Here is a 19,132-nt window from a genome sequence, read left to right as displayed (position 1 = left end):
ACTAAATAGAAATCCTTCTGTTCATCTATTAAATTTGTGGGTTCTGTGTACTGTACAATATGTTTAAGGGAGGGCACATTCTTTTTTGAATGATAGCTCTTCAAGTGAATTGGTTATTTTCTCTATAACCTTTCCTGTCAGTGCCTTCAGAAAGGCAGCCCAGCAATCACTTAGGTGTTTATATTTTATGGTTATAATATATAATTATAATATATAATTTATTTCTATTATTATAATTAATTAATTAAAATTAATAATATATAATTATATATAATTATCTTATAATTAAAATATGTTTTAATATAATTTTAATTTATCCAGTGTATCTCCAGTCAGGCTTGAGATCTTTGCACAGCCTCTGTTACTCCTAAGACACAGCAATTTGTTAGTAGCTCAGCATCTGATCTGTTCTGCATTTCCCTCACACAAATGGGTCTTGAGTATGTTGCCATTAGTATTTATTCTGATAGGAAGATTTATAGCAAGATTGGGACCTGCAGAGGGTTAGCAGTCAGTGGAGATGTGATCTTTTAGTCAAGGTGGCTGACCAAGGTAAAACTATCTTCTGAGCTGGGCATGGACCCAGGAAAGCGGTGTGTTGGACAGGACTTGGATGTCCACTGGTGGGTGGATGGCACAGGTCTTGACTGCAGCCTCCTGCCTTTGTTCCAGCTCTGCTCTCAGCTGTAGCTGGAAGGGCAGGGTCCTATGGACCACCTAGTCATGTGATTTATGCTGAATGATGGACAATGTAGGATTCAGAAGCAGTTTATTTTCCACTTCTGTTCTGCAATGCCCAAGTTACTTTGAAATGTTCCTGAAAGTCACTCAAGTTGGGTAAGTTTTGTGTGTAGTGTGTCCCCCTGCCTTAGCTGTAAAGGGGATTCACCCAGGTGAAGTATTATTTGGACCTACTGGGAAAAGAGACTGTATTTATGTGAAACTGTTGTTTTGGGTGTTGGTTTTTCTTGGGTTGTTTTGTTTTTTTTTTCCTGTTATGTGGCCATTGATTTTAGACCTGAGAAAAGTTATTTTTATGAACCCTTTCTTACCTTTTGAACATTAAGCACCTTTTTACTGTTGTCTTGGTTATATTTTCTTATGGTGCTCTTACTCTGCTAATGTGTGTTATTTTTTTCCTTTTCTGCAAAGACTTTTGACTTTTCAAATGCATATGAGTAGTGTTTATCCCCCTCACTTACATTATGTTTTATGCTTCTGAAGGATTCAGCACTGTGGGAAAAACATAGAATGTTGTGTAGAAAAGAAATCAAAGCATATTAATGGATTCAAATGAAGGAATATGAAAATTGAATCCAGACTCACATTTGTCTGTAAATTATTAGAATGAACACAAGTATAATTTAATGGAAAGTAACTTAACTGTAGCTTAGTAATGCTGTACTTTATCCTGCATGTGAATGGTAAGAAATGTGGTGTGCTAGGCAGGGAAAACAGTGTTTCTTATAGTTTGCATGAGACCATTGGAAAACAGTAATGTAGGGAATCTTAGTGATAAATCCAGAAAAAAACAAGTTGACATTCATGGAATGGGCTTATTTACATATGAATGATACCAGAGGTGCAGTTAACTCTTAACAGTTAACTCCAAACGCTCAGGAAACTTTAAAAATAGATTTCTGTCAGAGGCATCTGATTTTTCTTCTTGTCTCCTTTTTGTCTTCTCTGGCCCTCCCTGCCATGTTCCTCCTGTTTTCCCTCTCCCTGCTTGGCAGCTCCTGCTCCCCTTGCATTGTCTCAGGTCTGCTCAGCTGCCCAGGGAGGTGGGCACTAGTGCCAGCATGTGGTGCCACCTTCCACCTGCCTGAAGGTGGAGGCACTCCAGGAGCTACTGACACCAGCAATGTTGGGCTCTTGCCATTCTCACAGTGCCTTTGTGGCCATGTGTAACCTTCCCTGCCCTCAGCAGAGACGAAGGACACCCAGAGGAGCTGCAGGAGATCCCAGCACACCGCACACGGGCTGTGGGAATAACCCAGAGAGATGTTGAGGAGCAGTGACTTGGGTGCCAAACGCAGCCACCTCTCACAGCAGGAGCTGCAGGAGCACAGAGAGCCTGGAGTTTATGGGAAGCACTGGGTGAGCAGGAATAGGCCATGTCTTCTCTAGCGGGACAAATGCGCTGCCTGGGACATGCCACGGTGTTGAGTGGGTGAGGGAAGCTCCGTGAGGACGGGCCTTGCCTCAGCCATGGCAATGCTCATGGGAACTTCAGCCAAGGGCTTTAAAATGAAAGGTATGCTTGTTTCCTGTATGGGAAGAGCTGTGCCCTGAGGAAATGGGCAGTGCTTTGAATGTAGAGGGCTGGTGTCTAAAAAAAAGAAAAGCTAACTTTTCTGGTGCCAGAAAAGGAGGAGTGTGGGGCTGAGGAAAGGGAATGCAGCTGAAGGATTTGTGTATCTTACTGTTGTTTTCGGCAATAATTGATTTGAAGTACTTCAAGTGAAATCAATGAAAAATGTATGAATAAATAATAGGAGGAAAAATTTGCCTTGTGGCCATATAAATATTTTTGGGGTAAGCTTTTAAGCTTTCATCTAAGTGTGTTAGGCTGTGTAGTCCCAAATAACAACTAAGTAGCTGTCATTAATTATTTCCCTTTTGCTGTGTAATTTTCATGGTTTGTCAGGGTTTGGGGTAGCCATCTGTGAAGTGATGGGTGCCTTTCCTCATGCAACCTCTGTGCCCAATCCCCTTCTGCCACCAGGCCTTGAGTGTGGGTGACAGATGCTCTTGGTGCTCTGCTCTGCTGCCTCCTGTGACAATGTTCATGTCTTGCAAGGTCTCTTAGGAGAGAGGGAGAAAAACTTTGTTTGTCCCTCAAAACAGAGGCAAGCAAATACCAAAATACCTTGAAAAGGTATTGAAAGCTTGTATGACTTTATGCGAAAGAGGGAGGTTCAGATACACAATTCAGTGTTACTGATGTGTCTGAGAGCCCCTATCCACACTCCTGTTTCCCCTTTAGTTTATGATAGAGGAGTGACAACAACAGAAGCACAAGGGCTAAAGTTTTACTTTGTGGATGTTGTTTGGGTACAGTTTTTCTGAAAGGTTTTTGAGGTTCTTTTTTTTCTTCAGTTTATTCATGAGGATTTTTTTTTTTTCTTTTCTCTCTCTTTTTAACTTTTTCTGTTTGCTTCTCAGATTATAATTCCATTTTCTTCTTTCTGTCTTTATTTTGCTGCTGGTACTTTGTTTTAAATTTTTTGTACTTCTGTTATGTTTCTGTATGTAGGCTGGTTTTGACCTTTGAATTTTTGCAAAATATCCCTTCCCAAAACAAGCATGCCTTCATAACCTGTTTTAGTTTGTAGATACATAGACTCATTGATCAGACTTGTTTTTGTGTGGTTTTGGCAATCATGCAAGTAAACAACAAGAGCAGATTTACACATTCTATGTGAACAGTGAAATGCAACTGTTTTATATCAGAAAAATTAAGGAGTGATTTATCTGTGCCAGTATTACCTGTACTGCCAGGTGATTTGTGCTACTGTCTGCACTGACTAAAGCCTCTAAATCTCATGGAAATACATGATACAGATGATCAGTTTAAGTTTTTCTTTAAAGAACTTGAAATGGAGTGGAAATACTCTCTTAAAAAGAGGTTCCCGTCCCCCATCTTTCTGTAAACAGTCTCTATTAGTAATATAACACATAGGTCACTAGTATGGTCTGTGTTCTGTGTCATGAAATGTGTAAATAAAAAGATTAAATTTTCATTTTGTTAAGTTTCTCCATAGGTTGTCTGCAGAGGAGAGAGACTGGTGAGTAGTGCTGGGTGCATAAGTGATAGGATGAGTGCACACCTCACTGTTTTGGTTGACTTTTTGATACATCACTGCAAATGCAAGCACAGAATTAAATGAGTGAAGTCTTTTAAAATTAATTCCTCCCCTTTTCTGGCAATGCTTTTTTGAGTAAGGTTGTCTGTAAGAAACCCTTCATTGTACAGAGCCATTGCTGGTGGCTTTAAGGAGGAGCTGGTTGTTTGCAGCATTTGGGTGTGACTGCAGAGAGGTGATGCCCCAGCGCTGTGTGCAGGGGCTCAGGGCAGAAGGAAGGCCTGACCAGCACTCCCCTCCTCCCCTGCTATGTGTACCCTGGCATAATGATCCACACTGTGGGTTAGGATGTATTAGGTAGTGGACTGTGAAATAGATTCTTAGCTATATCAATATTTATGTTATGACTCTCTGTCCCTAGTGAACACTTATTTCTGAGAAATTAAAAAGAAACACCAACACCCCCCCCCACCCCCCAAATAATGAAAACCCCCACACAAACTCATACAATGTAAATAAGTTGAAAACCCCACAAAAATTTTACTGAGACTTTTCTGGCTGTTGCTATGTTTTGGAGTAATACATTGTCCGAGATACAGCACTGCTAGGATGTATTAGACTAATATATCATAAGAGTGACATAGCTTTGATGATGTATTAATGGAATACATCATTAAGGTGCCATAGCTCTTATGACACATTACTCCAAACATGACCAACTGGGTGGGTTAGCATATAGGCATGTGTGTGTGTGAAGCTGTGTTTCTCTACCTAAAAGTTCCTGTGCAGGAAAAGTTAGGAAGACCTGAAAGTCAGGAGCTTCTGAAGAGAGTGATTGAGCTGTGTGGGACCAAAACAGAGGCTGGAGCACTACTGTACTTGTAAAATCTCTGAATGTACAGAAAACATGGGGAGAGAAGAAGAAATTGCTTTTGATAAAGCAATGATGAATTTTCATTCCCTTTCAAAGAGTACAGTGATATGATCTGTATTACATGAACAAGTCCAGCAATTTTCAAAAACGTCTTGACAAGTTTTTTTTCAGTGTATTTTTTTCAATTTGATATCCTATTTTCTGGGAAAATTTGGTTGAATAGGTTTATGCAGATATAAACCCTTCTGCTGTAGCTGTTATTCATCAGTTTTTTGTTGTATATTAATATACAGCTATTATTAGCTATTATAACCAACTATTTCTGGTTTCAGAAAGAAAGTTTCTGGTAAGCAGTCTTTTAACAAAGTTTGTTCTTACCACATCTCCAGACATAGCCAGATTTGGACAAGCTTTGGAGAAGCAAACTGATAAATCCCCATTACCCTGAAAGTGATATCTAACTTGAACTAAAGCACATTAAATATTGATGATGATACCTCCTTGTTCTCTAACAAAAAGACTTCATGTGTTGTGTGTATTTATACTTACAAACTTTCTATCTCTTGCCTGTTTTAAATGCTCTGTATTGTCATGTTATGGATGCTGTGGACTGCATGTATGTCCCTGAATAGTCTATTTTTTGCCTGGTTTTGTTAAAAAATCCAGCTCACAATTGTTCTGGTCTTGCAATGGTACATATTTACTAAATCTGAATATTACTATTTAATCTAATTAATCTCTTGGGGATTTTTTTTCCATTCATAGAGCTGGGTGCAAGATTTGCCTGTTATTGATCTTTTTTCTCCTCTTAGAAAGCCATGTTAGAAAGAGAAGGATGCAGAGGCAGATGTAAAATACCACTTTTTGCTGACTATAGAGAGGAAAGTGTTGGAACATTTCCGGCTACTGAATATACATTTCCAGTGTAAATTACTCTTCTGCTCTTTATGATGAGAGGCATAAAGTATCCAGTGAAAAAGTTTAGTTTTTCAGGTTCCACGGCACAAAATATTTGCATAACTTTGCCCACTTTTTACATCAGTGTCTTGAACACTAGATGGCATTGGCATTGTTAGTGTAATGGGAAGAGAGGATACTCAAACCTCCTCCCTTCAATGGCTCCCATCTTTCTTCCTGCCTTTTGAGAAGCCAAATCAGACAACAAAATTGTCAAGTTCCCAGGGTTAGGATCATGCCAAGTGCTGCATTTTCAGGCAGCCTTCACTGCTTGCTGCATGGTCATTGCAGAAATGACCCAACCTACAGAGCAGATTCCTGCAGCTGGGTGGTTTTGCACTGACTGTGCAGAGCTGAGGTTGCACCTGCAGCAAACCCCAGACAACCTGTGGAAGACACCATGCATGGCCTTGCCAGCTACTGTGTTATGATGCGTTCACAGTGATTAGCAGATTGCATTTTATCTTGGCTGGTGTATTTTTATTTTAATTTTAATTTTTTTTGGTATTCTGATCAGCTCTGCAATAGTTACTGCAGTGGTTGATTTCTTCTGATCCTGTCACCACTCTTGCCCATAAGTACAGAAAATGATTATATTCGTGAGTATTCTAGACATCTCTCATTAGAAGCAGCAGTTAACTAGGGATGTTAAAAGCAATCTGCATATGTAGATTTGTATCTTTTTCAGGCCAGCAGAATAGTGTTTTGCAGCATGAAAGCTGATATTAGAAAATCGTGTTTCTGTCCTTTAATAATGCTGGTATGACCTTGGCTTTGTGTTCCATTTTGTTATATATATATTTTGTTCCAATTTGTTATTTATGAAAGCCTAGATGCAGAGCTTGAAGAAAATCTTGGGAAGTTGGCTGTGAGAAGTAATTTCTCTGTGTTGTTTCTGCTTCAAAGCTTGGTGTGAACTGATATCAAGTGACTAAATCTGGGATTAGATGGCATCCCTGCATGATATAGAAATTTTTCATCTCCTCAGTGATGCCCTAGGCCTTCTTTAAAGGTCTGTTCTAACCCAAACCATTCTATGATGATAGAAGTTTAATTCTATTGACTGAACCTGTTTCTCTAGGGATGGCTGTGTAAAAAAGGGCTGTGAAAACCATTTGTGCTCGGTGATACCACAGGGTAAGATCATTAGTAGATCCACATTTCCCTTCTTTTGGAAATGTGCTGTTCACAGGATGGAACTTGGGTGGGTTCCATCCCATAAATTTGCATTATTTGTGGAATTTATATATCATATATATAAATGATATATAAATTGTTTGAGAAGCAATGCTTTATTCCTGCAATGTAGCAGCGTATTTTATGCAAGTTGCTGTAATCTTTGATTGGGGAGTCATGCATAACCTAGTATTAGAAGCAATTATTTTAATGACAGTTTGGTGACATGTCATCAGACCTGGAGTAGATGGGTAAATGGATTCTCAGAAAACTCTGCTTCTTGTTCTAGGACTATTTTCTAGTTTTTTGCTAATTAAAATTAAGACAGGAGGTGGCAAAATAATGAAATCAGTAGATCCTGAAAAACTGAGTCAAGAAAGCAACTGTACAGTTTCATAAGGGTAGTAGTAGAGAGAAGCATGAAAACAGCGCTGTCTCTTGCCTGCTATTCCTTTATTAAGCATAAAACCTTTTCAAATGCCTGTTGTGGTAGTAGCTAGGCACTCAGCCCCAGGTCAGGGCTTGGTCATGCCAGTGATAAACATACAGCTTCCTGTGCAATGGATGAAATTAGGGCTTTGTTTTCTTTAATAAGGGTTGAGGTTTTTTACACTAGGCAGTATCAGTGATATTATTACAGAGCAGTACCTTTCAGTTGTCAACATGCTGTATTTCAATTTCTCTGAACACAAAAACACTCACTGCTAAGGCAAGATGATAGAAAAACTCACTCATTCTTAACATCCTTCCTATATTGCATCAGCCAGAGTTGGAGTGTGAACACACTTCTTGTTTGAAATGTGCTGTTTGGAAGAGCTGTAATAGCTGTGCTCTGTGGCTTTACCTATTACAAATCCTATGCCACCAGTCACATGTTCCTGTGGTCGATCCAGTCCTTATTGTGTGTTTGAAATGTTAAGGGTCCCTCTGGAACAGAGGTTCCTCTCTGAGGAAGCTGTGAACCTGAAGCACGTGGGGACCCTCCCCAGGAGTTCTGTAGTTTGAACCCTTGGCAGAGTCAAAGAAGAAGGGAGACTTATTCTTACCTGTTGTTGAACTGGGAGATCCAAGGCAGAATTTTCTGAGGGATATTTTTCCAGATCTGTCTCTTTCTTCAAGGAAACTTGGAATTTGTGTTCCAGGACCCTTCCTCCTCTTCTACAGATTTAGTTATGACATTGTTGACACATTTGCTTTAATATTGCAAAATAACCCATTACTTTTTTTACCCTGTTATCACAGGCTTAATGCTTCTAAAATGCTTGCTGTGTGGTAACTTCCTCCCATGGAGAAAGTCCTGCTCTGCTTGCTGTCCTGATCAGCTCTGGCAAGGGGCAGCCAGTCAGGGAGTCTTTCCAGGGGACATTTCAAAGCAGAGGAGGTGAGGCAGGGAGAAGAGTCTGATGGCTTCTGTGGCTACTGCCTTGGAGATGTCGTTTAGTAATGAAGCACAAATGTCTAGGAGCTTTTAAGGGATATTGTCTTGCTTTTGGAAATGGAATGTTTTAATGCATTTGTCTGGCTGCACTGCAAGGTTGCAATGAATTTGGAGAGCGAATTCTTAACAATCAGAGGAACTCTCAGAACTTTCATCATAATAGTATGATGTGGGATCCCAGCAAGTGTTGTAGCGTAATTTATTGATGTCGGTGCTGGTTGTGCATGCAAATGTGATCTTCATGAAAATGTGAATTACTGGAAACTGCCATGTGTATCTCTTTGACAAGAGAGGCTGGTTTGGGAAATCAAAATAGATTTTCTATCTGTTAGCTTCACAAGAAGTTCCTTATAACTGTAACCACTGGCCCAATGAGCCAAGACCCCCATCAACTGCTTCACTTAATGACGTCTTTTATTACAGTTCAGCAACCCAATGGAGTGAGTAGCTACATAATGAACTAAGTGCCTCTGAAAGCTCAGCAGTAAAATTTTTGCACATCAGTGCTGTGAAAATGTTCTCCCATGGCTTGAGTAGGCGTTTTTCAGTGTAGTTTAGGAGAAATTACACACTAGCAAAACAAATCAGGAGAATCAGTAGTCATCAACTTACAAGTAATGATCAAGATCAGTGTGGTTGAGACAGATTTTACAGTGTGTTGGTATCACCAAAGACATCTCTGTGGTCAGAACTTCAACAGCAGATACAGAATGAGAACTATTTCTTTGGGGAATTTTTAAAAAAAATATCCTTTTTTTTTTTTTTATATTATACAACCCCATGCAATCCTCCCTCCTGCCTCTTCCTTGCAGAAAAGTGCACTCTTGTGTGGATTACCTTGTGGAGTTTCCAATTTGCAGTGTATCAGGGAACAGAAACCAAGTAAACTCTGTTATGTGAATGGGCTGTGGAAATAAACTGTATAAGAAAGTGAATTGACTGCCCCGAGTCATTCTCAGATTCTTCGTTTGCTCTAATTGGTTTGCTTTAATTATTACATTGTTTGCACTTCATGCACTTTGCATTGTTGTGATTTTGCACAGCTTCTCATTAAGCCTTGGCTTTTTTCTTTTCCACTGTTACTGATCTGTGCAACAGGTGTGCTAACTACCTTTTAGCATCCTGGCTGTAAAATGAGGAAGATTTCTATCAGCAATGTCTTGGGTTCTACCAATTCTACACACATGCCATGTAAGTGCTGCATGTAATCAGCCTGGGTAGGGGCACAAAAATCCTTTTGTAGTTCCAGAGGTAGATGGTGCCTAGGGAATGAGGCATGACAAAGGTCTGAAACTCAAGGGTTTCATTTCTGGGGAAGTTTGTATCCTTAAGATCAGTTTGTAACACAAGGTCAGTTCCTTGGAAATGGCCTTGCTTAATTTTATGTTAATAAAAGATGTGTATTTGGCTTCATGTCAGAAACAAGAATTCAGAGACTTTGAAAAACCTTTCAAGACTGTTACAGCTGTAATTGGTGTGTTTTGTCTTAGGTGGAGAATTTGAAAGGTTTATTTCGAGAATATACACAGTTAAGGGCAGGAACTGTTACTCATCTGTGTTTGGAAAGCAGCACCAGCACAGTCTGGATAACAATGATACTACAGAAGGTTAAAAGAACAATTAAAGAGTGGAAATAATGACCTAAGGGAGGAACACTTAACTTAGCACGCCGATGACTGCACATCGTGTTTGGGGAAATCCGAGGGGAGAGAGAGAGAGTGAGAGAGTTGTCAGAGAGACTAATACTCTCTGAAGAAATATGTTGAAATCTCTGCTTACATTTTATAAAAATGATATCAAATAACTTGAAGAAAAAGCCTTTGAAAAGGAAAGAGGGAATTTGTCCTCATTTGTGTTTTCTCCTTGGAGAGCTTGCCTCGATTTTTGGTTCTTTCTCTTTCCTTTTTGAGTACCTTGGGACAGGGGGAGTCTGTCAATAAAACAACATCTCCAAAGACACTTTTTTGTGCACAGGGAGATGCACAAAAAAGCTGCCAGGTAAATCCAGCTTCCCAAAGCCAATCTTCCAGAGCAGCCTGGGTGCTCTGGAGCCAGCCAGTGTCCTTCCAGGATGGATACACCAGAGATATCACATCCTGGCACCATTTAGCAGCTATTTTTTGTGTTTGTTGCAGGTTTGAAATGTTACTGAGACAGTCATGTTTCTGGAACAGTGCAGGATGTAGGTCAGCCTTGGCTGTGTCCTACAGGTGGGAGGATCAAGGCAACACATCCTGGGCATTTTCAGGGATTACAGGTGAGTTTGTGACTGAAGGGAATTACTGGGCTGTGTGCTTTGGATCTCCAGAACTACAGACCTGCACTTCATTGTGCATTGCACGTGATCGACAGACCTATGGAAACAGAACAGGATTATATATATATATATATATATGTATATATACAATTATTCATACAAAATCATAATAATGATAATAATAATAATAATAAAAAATAAGAATAATCATTTTTAAAAGGGATAGAGTTTTTGCTCTTTTATCCATCTTGTGGAACACGTCAATTATGTCTGTATATAGACTTTTTTTTTAAATAGTTCTTTAAACTACAAACAAATTATAATTTTCTTCCTGGCTACATTGCTTTGTATTGTATTACTTACAGCTTTCATGAGAAGGCATTAAAACAAAGCAGAACAACTACAAAGTAACTACCAGGAAGAAAACAGGGTTTTTCTTGTATTCTTGGCCTCAGTTTTATCACCCTGAAGTGATCACTTCCTTTCTGGAGCTTTTTTCTTGTTTTGTATATATTATTTCTGTGTGTAGTTGGCTGCATGAAATCAACCTCCTAACAGAGCCAAAATATAAATTAAAAAAAAATTTGGTGAGGAGTAAAGCTCACAGCATCAGTAAAGTGATCCTTTAATAAATCAATTATAGTCTAAATATCTGAAAATACCTGTTATTAAAATTCTGTTATTTTCTTCACCGCTCCCACATGCAATAAATGAACAGTGATTCTATTATTAATTACTTCCAAGTATATAAATGGGGAAACAGTTCTAGAGCTGCAGATAATCTCCCTAAATCTCCCTCCTGTCTGTGTTTCCAGGCTGGCAGCTGCTGACACCGATGTGCAGCACAGGGAGCAGTTGGGCTGTGCAGTGTTTGCCTCCAGTGAGTGCCCCTGTTGTCTCCTTGGAGTTGCTGCTGCATCCTGAAAAAACATTACTGAGACACCACTGATGCTGCTTTGCAGGAGGATGTTCTCAGGACTCTGGCACACAAGGTGAAGTACCAGCCAGCTTTTCTGACAGCAAGGAATAGTGTCTTGAATGTTTCTCTAGAAAGTACAGTGGGTTTTCTTTTTAAACTTTTTTTTTTCTCTGCCAGATGCCCAAGGGGCAAAGTTTGATAAATAATTAAAAAAACTCCTTAAAACAAAAAACGCAAACAAAACAAAACAAAAAAAAACCCAAACAAGAAAACAAAAAAGCAAAATTTAGTTCCCTTTCCTCTTTTTGCCAATGATTATTTTCTTGGTTATGTTGAATATTTCTAATTGTTTTTAGTGAAAAAAAGGCTGTCTTCAAATAATTTAATCCTAGCCCAGATGCCACTGCTCTGTTTAGTTTCATCTATTAATATTTCTATGCAGTTAACTAAAATTGTGGGATGTTTCCTCTTTCCTCTCTGAAAACAATGTTTGGTAAGGACTGTAGATTGTTTAGGTCGATGGAACTGGTCATTGTAAGCAAAGACACAGAGGGTTGATTGGTGACCTTGTCTTGCTTTTGGCTGGAGCTTCCTCAGCTTGGTGTGACCAGGCCCAGCAGTCACTTTCCTGTTTTGACATTGGTGGTCACTTTGCTGCTTCAGACTTGTAGACAGTGTTATGTCCTTGACTTTTCCCACTCCTCGACATATGACAAACTCTCTGGAAAATCCTGGTGTGTTGGTAAAATTTACTTATGAGTTTTGGTTTTGATACAAAGAAAAGGAAAATTAAAGTAGAAATGGGGCAGAGGAAACCTGAGTGGTACAGAAAGAGTGGGAACATGACAGAAGGATCCTGTGAAGAATGAGGGCTCCTGCTGGGAGGGTGTGGGGAGCATCAGCTGGGTTTTCAGTAATACAGGTGAGTAGAGGAGGGACACTGATATAAAGAAACAAAAAATTGTGAGATATGTCCCAGCCCCACCTTCTCAGGTTCAGCACCACTGAACTTCAGTATCTGAGGTTCTGTATACCAAAGCATGCAGGACTTGGGAGGTGTTTGCAACTGCAAATCCAGGTATTGTGGGTCTCAGGAAAGTAGTCTTAGGAGAACATTGCTGTGGAATACTTCAAATTAATTTGTGAATTGAAAAAACAATTTTCACAGTTTGTTGGCAATATGTAGTGTTTGATTCTAAATAAAAGCATACTCCAATAATAAGCTTCTGTTTTCACAGCATGAGTTGAATTAATTGATTAAATAAATTCAATCAATTATTCCATGTCATGTTTTTTATCTGAAATTGATATACAATGAAAAATAAAACAAAGTTTATTAAATGAAAACTAAGACCAATATGGCTTACTGTGGCAGGTCCCTAAAATACATACATGATAATTTATTCAGGCCTTGTTAATACTTCAAAGCAATTATAATAATCCAGCATATTTTATTTAATTTTTTTCTTTTAGATTAAAAGTGAATCAAGATTAAATATTTACGAAACATAAATATCCTCATGTCTCCTCTATGTCCATGTGCTTCCTTTTTTTATTTTACTTGTGGAGCTATTCCTCCCCCGTTATCTCTTTTGCTCTCTACTATAGTTTATGGACAGATCATAACAGACATTTACAATACTTATATTTTTTACTGTTGAGTTCAAACAAAGGCATTGGTTCAGACCTTCTCTTAAGGTACAGTTGTAGTGTGCTGCCTTGGTATAGGAAGCAGAGCTCTTTGCAGAACTTTCCTTCTTTGATATATGTTTATCAAGACCAAGTAGTAAAGAGCAGGACAGCTGTCATGATGTAGTGCAAGGTATAAACACCAGAGTATTGATTTGAAATGTCTGCCTCGATTCTCTGCTATTCTGCACCAACACTCTTCTGCTTATATGAGTCAGAGGACACCACTGCGGAGCAGGAATTGACCTGTGCATATGACTGAAACTCGGTGTCCCCCAGGGAGCTGTGCCTCATAAAATATTTGCTATAGGAACAGAAATACTGGATGTTTGAGTGTGCTTTAGGAATTCCCAGAGGTGGCATATGGGGTGTATGCACACGTCTGTAGGCATGCCAGCAACTACTGAATGGCCGTCAGCATTTTCTGTTGTACAAACAGGAGCTTGTTTGGGGTCCTTCCCACAAACATGCTTTATTCCCTTTGCTGCAGAGTCCCTGTTTTGGTTGATAATTGCAACTGACAGCCTGGATTGGTGGTATCCAGCAAATGTTCAGCAGCATCAGTGGCAGGGTGATTGATGTGAACACCGCGCAGGGAGGATCTTGCTCTGTGAAGGTTCTGGTATGCAGCAGTGTGATAAGCAATCAGTGCTGCTGGAAGCATTCTGACATGCTGCACCTCAGCATGAGAAGCATTTCACCCATTTACACCCTGATCCCTGAACACAGGGAGGGCAAGATGTCAGTGGACACGATGGTGACTCCAGTGCTGCTTGTTTTGACCTTTGTTTCATTAGCAACTATTGGTAAGCCCTGTGGTCCTTGCTGAGGCAGGGCAGCGGTGGTCTAGGCTTGCATGGATACAGAAACCATCAGGAGCTTGTGCTCCACCACCTTGCTTTACCTCAAGTCTGAATTGTCCCCTGGGGCATGCACAGGACATTCACAGCACTAAATGTAGGATTTAGAGAAGTTACAATGAAATGGAAATGGGTCACGATCTTCTTGGGGCAATGGTGAAAACTCACCTAGTATTGCAAGTCCAAGTATGCATGCCAGACTTCAAAACTGTCAGCAAAATAGAGAGCATTTTGTTATGTATTGGAGCAAACCCAATTCTCTGCTTGATACAGATAATCTACATCTTGTCCCACCAATGTGTGCCAGACCAGACTGTTATCTATCAAGTAGCTTCTATTGCTGCTGCTTTCTGCTGAGATGCAATGGCATCAGAGTAGATGTCAGCTCTATACTCCATCTGAGGGTCAGGTCCCCTTTTGCCTTTATCATTTAGGAAAAGTTTTTCTGTTGACAAGTTGCCATTAGAAAATGAATCTTTTTTTCTCCATAAGTGCAACTGAATTTGCTTGACTGTCACAGAAATATTTGGGCTCATGCCAGTATCATAGTGTAATACAGCTCTAGGATCTGCCCCTAGAAGTTTATCTGCAACTTTGTTGGTTTGCTGCTGGTTTGCTGGTTTAAGGCTGTTTGCCATTCCAAATTCTGACAAATGCAACAATATAGAATTTCCCTGGAAAGAAAACAGCAACTCTGTCAGAGAAGGTAAAAATATTATTAAAACTCTTGTGATGTATTTAGACTATGGGCTTCAAGGTAGGGGTTAATAGAGTGTTATTCAGTATTCCAGGAAATTGTCAAGATCACCAAGTATTGTACTGACTTGACCTGTGTTACATTGAACTCACTCTTTCCATGTTTCCAATAAAAATATACAGCAGATTGTTCCAGAAGCAGTGTGAAACTCGGTTAAAAATAAATCCCCTCATACTTTAAACATGTAATGTGTATACTAAATATATCACACCAAAATTTATCTCTTGTAAGGAAAACAATCTAAAATATATCAACCCTGAAATCTCCCCTGGGTCTTCTGCAAAACCATGGTTTTCAGTTATGATTTCTAAAAGTTAAAATAATCCTTCCTCATTTGTAAGCCACCAAATCCTCTGTGTTTTACTCTGCTTTTATTGCAACACTAAACCAGCTTTGTTTCACTCAAGTGCAGGATTTGTAAATAACTAATTATAGCCTTGTTTTTTTTCCCTTGAAGCATTAACATTTGGCACCTGAGAGAACAGCCCCATTTCAACTACCAGACAGTTCAGGGGAAGCACTGGACTCGGTCTCAAAGCAGTAGGGTACAGCTGACAAGCTCTCTTGGACCACTTCACCTCCTGCTCTCAGAACAGCAATCAAATGAGCCAGAGGGCAACTTTAGGAAAATATTTTCTCTAGTAGCAGTAACATCTGTCTCCTTGGCAGCCTGCTCTGGCAGTTGTGTTGGAAGCTGTGGGTTTGCCCCTGGCCCTGCCATGTATTTACATTGCTGAGAGGTTATCCTGAGCTCTGGTGGATCCTGTTACCTGATTTTCTTTTGTTCTGTCATTTTCTCTCCCTGATGCTTTGGCTGCAAAAGTATTTATGGGTACATGTAAAGTGAAAATTATGTGAGTGTGCAGTATGAGATCAAAGGTATTAATTTGAAAGTATTAAGTGATAAATTTCTTTCTGATTAGAGATTCAGCTTTTCTGATCTGTTTTAGCTGCATTTTCTTGGCTTCAGCCTAGGCAATGTCACCATTGCTGTCTGAACTTTTGAAGGTGCTGTTCTCTACACTTGTGTCTTCCACTTGTATCAAACTCTCTTTGGTGATAATATTTCTCCTGCATTGTACTCTCTTCTTCTAAGTAACTGACTTTTGACGGATACTTCATTTCAGTGGAATGATGGTATTACAAAGACAATTATAAAGTAATCAGCATGGGCATATCAATATTTATTGAAATACTGAAAAAAATAATTCCATTGGTGATGAGAAACTCTTGGCAAGAACTGACATGACAATATGTATTTCACTGATACAGTAAGAGAACTTCAACTTCAACAAGTAACTCACTGCACATTCTAAGAGTTGCATGGATTTAAATCCAAGGCAGCTGCAGAACATCTGTAATACAAATAGCCAGACTTTACAGATTGTCTGTTTACAAACACAGAACAACTATAATAAACCAGCCAAAGCCAAACCTTTTGAATTTTAGTCTGCTTTAACTAATATATCCTGTAATCAATAAGGCAGTCAGAAGAAAATGCTTGGTTACAAAGTAGTTAACAATTAACGTGAGCGGGTTCTTTTTGTGATTTGTTTTGTTTTGTTCATGTACTTTGAGCAATATGATGGGATTCTTGGAACCCTGGATGTGGGCAAATACATGTTTAATTATATGAAACCATTTCCATTAACCTAAATTGTTCCTTTCTTGTACATTCTTATTTTAATTCCTCTGTCCTGTATAAGGATAATGGTGCTGTGAATAGTTAGCAATATTTTTTCAGATTTCTCCTTAATATTCAGTGAGGTTCGCTGTAGCATTTCAACAGGAAAAAAAAGAGAAAATAAAGAATGCAAACACTTGAATTAATGCTTTGCTTTTCTTTCAAAAGGGGAAGAATGACCACACTTATCTTGTTTGCGTATTTCACAGCCACTGTCAGTCGGCACCCACACTTTACTGTTAATTTCATTTGTCTGAGGGAGAACACTGGTATTTAAATAATAATATTTCAGTAATTTTCATCTGCCCTGGGGGATGCTGAGGGGCTGTGCTTGTTTTGCTCGAGGTCTGTAGGACAGTACAGGTGTGCTGTGGTACAAGACAGGCAAGTAGGAGTTGCAGACACTTGGCTTTGCTGTGTTGGTACCCTATGCATGGACAGAATATTAGAGCTGATTAATACAGGCAATTAAAATAGTGTGCTTCGTACTAATGCAGATGTAATAACTGATGTCTTTGGTATACAATGTATGAATGGTTGGACAAAAGTGAGAGAAATGCACCTTTTCAAGTTCACATGAAACAGAAAAAGTTATAACTCACATAATTTACAATAGATTTAAATAAACCACATTCAGAATTATGAAGATTTACAGACATTTAATCAAGTGAATGATTTTAATTTGTAAAGACCCTTCTGCATCCCTGAACTATGTTCCACTAACTTGAAGACATGCTACAGTAAACACATATATTTGGCTTCTTCATTCTGGCTATATCTTATATAAAGATGAAACCAAAGAACAATAAATTAGCATCATATTTGTCTACAGTGAAAACTATCATATACAATATAAATAAACTATTCAAAAGCCAGCAATCTTCATGAAAAAAATTAAAGTATTAGGATTTTATACAGTTTCTACAAGTGATTGTGCAGCCGATAATCTCAAAAATTAAAGTCAAAATGAAATACCCCTATTGATTTTAGTGTCTCACGACATACAGTAATTAAGTACTGGTAAAATAATTACCAATTTAAAAGAAATAATAAGGAAATCACTGCTCTGCAATTTTATCACAGTTTTTCCCCCACAGGACCTAAAGAATGTAAACACTATGTTTTTGTCAATGTTAGAGATTAATACTTTATTTTGAAACGTATGTTGATCTACATCTGCACAGTTACCTTTAAGGGTAATGAAATAAGGCAAGACTTATAAATGTGGCACTACATGTTAATACTGATATCTTAATTTGGGCAGAGAGAGAAGTGTTTGTTCTTTTCTGATATTTGTTCTGCAGCAGACTTTGGCCTACACAGACACAGCAGTATCACTCTTCTTTCTTTGCGTAAAATAGGTGCATTACCTAACTTTAAAAACAAGAAGTTTCATTAGATATTGGATGTTTGAGTTGAAATTTAGTTTCCAAATTACTGGAAATTTTAAGGATCATTTCTTAATAAGCCCCATGGCATCATCTGGTTGTACAATTCACTTGTCACTTCTTTCATCACAAAATACTTTTAAAAAAAATTATTTTTAGTTTTTTTAACATCAGTATTTGGTGCCCTAATTTTTATTTTCTTGTCAAAGAAAGTGTTTTTTGGGATGGCTAAAATATCTCCATTTACTTTATTTGGAAACAACCATAAATATATAGTGGAGCCATCTTTTAGCTGCTGCCCTGGTTGAGTATGCAGTCGAAGTGGCTAATTTACTTTGGAATATTTCCTTAGCTACTTAACAGCTATCTGATAAGAGCAGTAGAAGAGGGATACTGCCTGATAGAACAACATGAACACGTGACAAAACAAACTTCAGGACACAGTTAAGAATGCCAAGCTAACTGGATACCAGGCTCATCCTAGGAGCGGTTTGCAGGCCCAGCCTCTGGGGGTTTGGTGGCCACAGCACACAGCACGTGGTCTAGGCCAGCTCTCTCTTACAGCTTGTTCAATGGATGCCACATCATTTAGCACAGAAGAAGTAAGTGTTGGGTTCTTGTAAGGATGACAGAAGATGCTGTAGATACAGTTTTGTATCTGTTGTAACTGTTTTACGAGTCCTTCTATGCAGTGAAGGAATTTAGTGCACTCAAATTCCCCACCATCTTAGCTCAGTAATACAGATCAAGTTTTTTTCACCTAGGTTTCTTCATGTTGGCAATCAGGAGAGTTAAATATACAAGGATCATTCTGTCCTTTTTCATGTTGACATTGGTGATGGTATCCACTTGGTAAGTTCACTCCAGCATAAAGTCCTATATAGATTCCTTTGGGGATGTGTAGCATATGATTCACAGTTTGCAATACAAATACCCTGATACATCACTTATTTACTATTAGTATTTGATTATTATACCATTTTGCAAAGTCTTAAAACCACATTTTAATTAGTGTTGCTTGGAGCAGTTCAGAATAATTTCTTTTCCTTGAAAGCAGAAGCTGTAATGGGTATAATTTATGCTCTCTTTGCATGCAGCATCTCAATGAGAAGGTTATTACACGGCACATCCCCGTTCAGGTGTTTGTAATAGAGGTATTCTTCGGCCTGCAAACTGATGGCCCGGATTTCTGGTAGTCGCAGGAGAAGCTGCCCAAATTTGTCTGTTTGCTGTGGGTAATTACACATTGTGTAGTCCAGCAGAGCAGCATTCACTTGTTCCTGAACACCTTCCACAAGCTGGAAGTTCTCAAGATTTTTGACAT

General features: G+C 38.8%; 1 protein-coding gene and 1 long non-coding RNA gene across 7 annotated transcripts in view; one reads left to right on the top strand and one right to left on the bottom strand.

Annotated features, from left to right (window-relative positions):
* LOC111932755 (uncharacterized) overlaps positions 1-16,562 on the top strand; it is a 25,986-nt gene extending 9,424 nt beyond the window's left edge. Inside the window, exons 1-4 of one of the 3 annotated variants that reach the window (XR_002866289.2) lie at positions 1,704-2,100; positions 10,390-10,511; positions 11,327-11,503; positions 15,194-16,562. This is a non-coding gene — a long non-coding RNA (uncharacterized LOC111932755). Of the gene's footprint in view, positions 1-1,703; positions 2,101-9,352; positions 9,446-10,389; positions 10,512-11,326; positions 11,504-15,193 lie in introns of those variants that run through there. The other 2 variants (XR_015290344.1, XR_015290343.1) reach the window with 2 other exon arrangements.
* Positions 15,906-19,132, bottom strand: part of NR5A2 (nuclear receptor subfamily 5 group A member 2) — an 88,419-nt gene continuing 85,192 nt past the window's right edge. For all 4 annotated transcript variants that reach the window (XM_086901526.1, XM_086901525.1, XM_086901523.1 and 1 more), the window contains one exon: positions 15,906-19,132. In XM_086901526.1, the coding sequence (XP_086757652.1) occupies positions 18,885-19,132 (248 nt within the window). In that variant the 3' untranslated portion in view covers positions 15,906-18,884.

The sequence above is a fragment of the Cyanistes caeruleus genome, chromosome 9 (assembly GCF_971803275.1).
Source record: "Cyanistes caeruleus chromosome 9, bCyaCae1.hap1.1, whole genome shotgun sequence".
Classification (NCBI taxonomy): Eukaryota; Metazoa; Chordata; class Aves; order Passeriformes; family Paridae; genus Cyanistes; species Cyanistes caeruleus.
Note: the sequence above shows the minus strand (reverse complement) of the source record. Positions and strands in the feature narration are given on the sequence as shown.